General features: G+C 43.2%; 1 protein-coding gene across 1 annotated transcript; it reads right to left on the reverse strand.

Annotated features, from left to right (window-relative positions):
- Nucleotides 1-294: 294 nt before the first annotated feature.
- LOC311128636 (7-dehydrocholesterol reductase-like) lies at nt 295-6,596 on the reverse strand. Its single transcript, XM_084160823.1, has 8 exons — nt 6,493-6,596; nt 4,904-5,015; nt 3,197-3,419; nt 2,995-3,085; nt 2,433-2,646; nt 2,096-2,300; nt 1,809-1,940; nt 295-1,600 (listed from the first exon to the last, which is right to left on the reverse strand). The coding sequence occupies exons 2-8, from the start codon at nt 5,011-5,013 to the stop codon at nt 1,136-1,138; spliced, it is 1,440 nt and encodes a 479-aa protein (XP_084016949.1). The 5' UTR covers nt 5,014-5,015; nt 6,493-6,596; the 3' UTR covers nt 295-1,135.

Raw genomic sequence — 6,596 nt, forward strand, 5'->3', positions numbered from 1 at the left:
GGAAGTGAAGGGTGCACTCTTGACGTTAGTACAACCACCACCACTGAGTGATCACTGTCATACCCACTCCAGGGGTCTTTCCACCAGCATGAGGGACAGGAGGCCTGATCAACCTCTTCAGTCACAGCAGGAGGAAGTGGTGACCTCTAAGGCCATGTCAGCACTCTTCAAACCACAGGAACAAATCTGTGAGGATGCAATGACATCTCCTTCATTGTAATTTCCTCCACTCACACACACACACGCCCAAACACGTACAAAAAATGGATGGAATCAAAGTAAAGAAATCAGAAATGTATTCAACATGTTAGGTTTATTTACTTTTCGAAGTTATCACTTGAGGAAAGGCAGATAAGGTAAAAAAGGCAAACAACTGAAATCAAATGGCAAAAAGACTGTTGGATACAGTAAAAGCACTATTAGCACAAAACTTTAACATAACAGGTAAGGAGTCCATCAAACATATCGACAGGCATAAAGAAAAAATAATTTTAGCAGGGACAATCATTGTATAGTTGTAACTGCTTGTTCAACATAATATACTTGTCTGCTGCTAGCATTTCATGTAATGCTGGGCTGATCCCTAAATAGAAGAAACATTTGTCATCGACAGTGCATTTTAAAAGATATCTAGATTATTGCTCACTTGTAGCTGTAGTTACTTTACCAATGGCAACTAAGTGCTACTGTATGGTTATGTGGTGTTCACATTGCTAGACTACAGTGCACTTCAATACAGATTTTAATTAGAAATCCATTTTGCAGAGTTTCTCATAGTATCTATGCACCATAGCACCAACAGCTATGGAGAAATCCTCCTAGGCACCAGTGAGCAGTTCTGAGAGTAGCTGAGGGTTGCTTCTTAGAGCACACAGCTGGCAGTCTTCTGACTACAAGTGAAGATCTCACTCTGAGTACTATGTATTTTCAGACAGATCAACATGGAAAAACACATTGACATCCAAAGACACCACGGCACACACATACACACGCACACACACACACACGCACAGATTTAGCTCAAAATATCATCAACACATTTCCATGGAATGTGAACAGTCCATTTAACACACATCTCCTTCTTCTGTTAAATTTCTTTCAGGATGCAGGGATTCCTTCAACCTCTGTGTTGACTCTAGAAGATCCCAGGCAGCAGGCGATAGGGAACTGCATCAGTGTAGCGCTTCCAGTCTTTGCCGTACTTGCTGCTGCAGCGATGCTCGTCTCTCACACAGCGGTGCACCAGCAGGATGGTCATGTAAACGATGTAGAAGTAGGGATGAATGTGGCCGAAGCCGCAGGCTGCACAGTAGGCCAGCGAGCCCATCAGGTCGCCCGTGTAGTTGAGGTGGCGTGTCACTCCCCAGAAGCCGGAGGTCATGAGCTTGCTGTGGTGCAGGCTGCCGTCACCCGAGCGGTAGGCACACTCAATGAAGGTGGGCTTCTTGCCCCAGATGGAGCACTTCCCCTCGGTCCGGCGGAACAGGTCCTTCTGGTAGTTGGTGGAGCGGAAGATGTAGTAACCCACCAGACCCAAGAGGAGGACAGCAGCAGCATGGGCTGTGGAGAGCTGGACTGGGTTATACACCAGGTACAAGCCCTGTAGAAAGAGACATGATGCCAACCATACAGTATGATGTCATGACTGTTGAATAGAAAACAAGAAAGAGTCCATAACAACTATATTTAACTCAGCCAGTATAATAGAAGCACATTACTCAAGTATAATTTCCATTACTTGTTAATGTTTTCACAGTGGCTTCTGTGTTGGGTGTCTGACTACATTTTTTTATGATGATGCGACTTACCTGCAGGGTGTAGAGGAAGGGCAGCCACACACAGTCTCCCCAGCCCAGGTACCAGCCAAAATGGTCATGGCAGATGTCAATCGTCTTCAGGTACCATGCCTCATTCCAGAAGAAGTCAAGAACATAGATTGCCTGGAGGAGTAGTTATTACATTAGTAGCCATTCATTGGAGGCTATGCTTGCCTAAACTGGTTCAGTCAAAGCTACCACTCTGTAAGGTCTAGTTTAGCTAGCTCACGCGCTAACAAACCCTGCCATCTAGTGGTAAAGGGAGAGGAGTGTCTCACCTGCAGCACATTAACCAGGATCATAGAGTTGGTCACATAGCCATAGAGCTCCTGCTGTTTGGCTGCATAGGAGAGATTGATGAGAGTCCAGGCAACAATACCAGGTCTCCCGTTGAAGAAGAGCTTGAAGTCGAACCATTTCCCGATGCGGGGATTGAACTCAATGCCCATCATGTAGTTATAGAAGACGTTGCCTGTGAATTTGCTTGAAAATGACAAAGGCAATTCAGATTAAATAGGCCCAAAGTGACAAGTTTGAATGAAATATAACATATTATTGGATGCAAGGGACAAGTTGGAATATCCTAACATATTATTGGACGCATGTAGTCCTCACCAGTCCTCTGCATTGGTGGGGAAGAGGTAGGCCTTGACAAAGGCAAAGGTGGACACAGCATAGCCCAGTATGTTGGTGCACCACAGCAGTGGGATCCAGTTGTCGAAGATTATTGTGGGGGAAAACCAGTGGAAGTATTGAGCGTTGGCATACCACAGGGCATGGGTGATCAGCCACGACTGTAAACCATTGATCTCATACTTGTTTATGAGGCCTAGGAGAGAACAAACAATGGGGGGTGAAACCAATGACTGCATATATGAATGGACAAAGCCATCGATCACGTGACACCATTCATTCCTATGTGAAGACTCAATAGCACATTGAAGCCAAATGAAGTCGTTTAAGATGGCGTCTCATGGAGACAAAATACGCAATTTGAGCTACTGTGGCTTCAATGAGAGGGGGCAGTCGTTCACCTGGGTGGAACAGAGCCAAGTGTTTGCAGACGACTACACTTAACAGTAGTGTGCACATAAAATATCTGTAAATATGAATAGAAACCAATCCTTTATGCAAAAAATCTCCTAAAACAACGATTTTGTCTTCTCAGTTGCCTTACCTGCTGGGGTGCGAGCTCCGTCCTGAACCCCACCTGCATAGCCAGGCAGGAACTTATGAGTGATATCAGGAACACACATGTAGAGCACCACCTGATGGAGAAACAGTGTCATTCCACAGAACTCCCATCGTTGAAATATTCTGATGCAATAAACCATAATAAAATGTAATTTACACACACGTGGCCCTACCTATGGCTTTACCTGGAAGGAGACCCAGACGGTGTAGATCTGAGCAGCGGTCCAGGTGAAGGAGGGGGCCTTGTCCCAGATGGAGCGCAGGGTGGCCTCTCCACTGTAGAGCTCCACCAGGGGCTGGCTGACCGAGCATTGGTACTGGTCACACACCATGACAAAGAAGAACACCAGGAAGGGGGCTGTGCACAGCAGCAGGATCACAGCGCTCAGAGAGAACCAGTCCACCTCCCTAACAGAGTGGTAGGTGTGGAGGGGATGGGGGAAATAACATACAGAGTTGTAATGGTGCAAATGCATAATCATTGGGAGCATTTATAATAATGAATCATTTTCTTTTTTTTAAACGCTTGATACTCTACTCTAATTTATTAGAGTTGTTATTATTAGGCTGTAGATCTAATCTAACATCAACTCTATGGGCCGAGGACTTTGCCTTGTGGTGTTCTGCCAACTTTGTTAGAGTTCACTTTAAAGATAAGCATGACCGGTTTATCTTACAGGCTAATTTGAATTACACTGATTATATGACAAGAATGATACAGGCCAACATTTCAGTGACTGTCTGTCTATGTAATGACTGTCTGTCCATGTGGTGACTGTCTGTCCATGTAATGACTGTCTGTCCATGTAGTGACTGTCCATCAGTGGAGGCTGCTGAGGGGAGGACGGCTCATAATAATGTCTGGAACGGAGCGAATAGAATGGCATCAAACACATGGAAACCATGTGTTCGGTGTATTTGATACCGTTCCATTTATTCTGCTCCAGCCATTACAACGAGCCCATCCTCCCCAATGAAGGTGCCACCAGCCTCCTGTGCTGTCCATGTACAACACAAATCAACCCCTAGTTTTTCCTTTTTTAAATAATTCTGTAGTGAATCCATTCGCTAACCTGAGCTTTGTATACGGGCTACAATGGCAAAAACATGTATGTAACTTTGAAACTTATTTTAGTGGCAGCGACCCATAACCCAATGACAACTGGAATAGACATATAATGGAAAGATAATGTGTGGGTGGTGGAACCTTGTGAACTGATTCAAACTGGTTGTTTATTTTCCTTAGTCAAATACTTTACTTCCTTTCCATACTACCTTTGTTGACTGAAGATTAAGCAGGTCCCCACACACAATCTTGCCCAATATTTTGAGCTGCTACCCTCCCCAAAGAGATATAAGGTCCCACTGTTCAGCAAAAATAGAAGCAGGGCATGTTTCATTCCGTCAGCCATCAGGCTGCTGAACAGTGGGACATAGGACAGATGTAGGCCCAATGGTCAGACAGTAGGCCACAGGGACTGTGAATATGTGTGCATTAACTATGAACTATCCAGTGGTTTTTGTATTATATATTTGTATGCAGACTTCACAAAATGAATTTCCATATAAAATGGACATTAAAGGTGGAATCCGCAGTTGGGGAAACAGCGCCACTGTCTGCCCCACGGCCGTTTCTGTTTTTGTTGACGAAGTAGAGGTGGAGAGTGTAAAACTAATTGCAGTACATATGCTGCTGCTCTATCAGTAACCACATTGTTGTTGTAATATCGCAAACTGATGTGGCAGTTTCACCATTAAGGATTGCAGCTTTAAGTATATCGTATCATAATCAGTCCTGAACCAACAGACAGTGAACCCAGTTACATGTGAACCCAGTTACATGTGTAGAGGAGTAATGACCATAGGCCTACAGTATGTCAGCTTCATCTTACCATGCTCTTCCCCACTGCCCTGCAGGTTCCTCTGTCGTCTCAGACGCCCCCCCATTAGAGCTGAGCTTGTGGCGCCTCCGGGTGGCCTCCATGGCCACTGCAGAAGACATCTCTAGAGAAACAGAGAGAGAGTAGAGAGTCATGGTAGTGACCAAGACATAACAGACCTACTGTACCTCATAGCCAATAAGGTAATGTGGGAAATCAAAGGATATCTGGTGTCCTTGAGGACCTGAGATAACACACTGTGTGATGGTGCTGTACATTATACATGGTTAAAGGGCTGGTTTAATATTAGTAAACCTTAAGGATCGAAAGTCGATTACACAAGGCTGCTTGGGGTGTGTAACCAAGGGTGATAATGACAAGCCAGATGGCTACTATCTGATGCACACAGCATGCTATATATATATATATATATTTTACCTTTATTTAACTAGGCAAGTCAGTTAAGAACAAATTCTTATTTACAATGACGGCCTACAGATCAAATACAGATCAAAATGTCGCAAAACCTTTGGTCCCATTATGGTAAGGCCTACAGTTTGTCTGTTCAACACATGTACAATTCTAAAGGTTTGTGAATAGACTTGAGTATGATAATTCTACAATGAGAGGTTTTAGCACAATACAGTTGTGCATGTTAGAAAATCTAATGCAAGTGTTCAATTATATCAAACACATTGGAAAAATGTGTAACTACACTAATAAGACCATAACTGCCTACGGTATTTGACTACTACATGGGCTCAAGGACACCATAGAACCAAACAAACTTTTTCACCCCCATTATTAAACTACCCATTAATAATGTTGCTCATCCCCTCCATTAATATAAAAATATATGCCTGCATGACTAAGTCACTTTGGTTAAAAGTGTCTGCTAAATGGCATATATTATATTATATTCTTATACTATACATCAGAGGTAGGCCATACATCTGTACTGTAACAATCCACAGAAAACAGTCCAGAAACGGGGTCAGGAGGGGTAAAGCAAACCCCCAGGGATAGTAAAAGCAGGTCTCTGGGCATAGGTCATAGGTCATGTTATGTTAGCTGACACGTTTTGAACAAAATCCAACATAATGCTGGGGGGAACACCTGTTGTACATGGTTGACAAGGGCACTTTTGGCAGAGTGACAGTTGTCACATATATTCAAATAGGACACTCAAATAATGTTGTATACAAGACTGATTGAAGTACGTGCAGAAGGTGGTTTTCATAAAAAGCATAGACTTCATTCTCCACCCTTTTACTTATAATTACTGATGGGCCTACAACAAGCGTCAGCTGTTTTTACACCCGATTATTGAATAAATACCCGCAAGTCCCTGAAATTGTATTGTCAATAACGGATCGAATGAATAAATATACGTTAGATAGAGGCTATCACAAAACAATTGATAACAAAATTCAGGCCGGCCTAACGCAGCCATAACGCACCTCCAGAAAAAGCCATAACTCACATGGACAATAGACCATGCATAATGTCGAGGATCATAGACGGAAAAATAACATAAGCATTATAAGCAGACATTGCATTTCAATAGGTCTGTCTAAAATATAATTTCGTAGGCTACTCACCAACTTCTAGGACCTATGGGAAAACTCTTGGCCCAGATGTGTATGATTTAACGAATAAAATGTTATATATTAACAACAGCTCCGCCCAAATAATAAATGCGTGT

The sequence above is a fragment of the Coregonus lavaretus genome (assembly GCF_964263955.1).
Source record: "Coregonus lavaretus genome assembly, chromosome: 4".
NCBI classification, from domain to species: Eukaryota; Metazoa; Chordata; class Actinopteri; order Salmoniformes; family Salmonidae; genus Coregonus; species Coregonus lavaretus.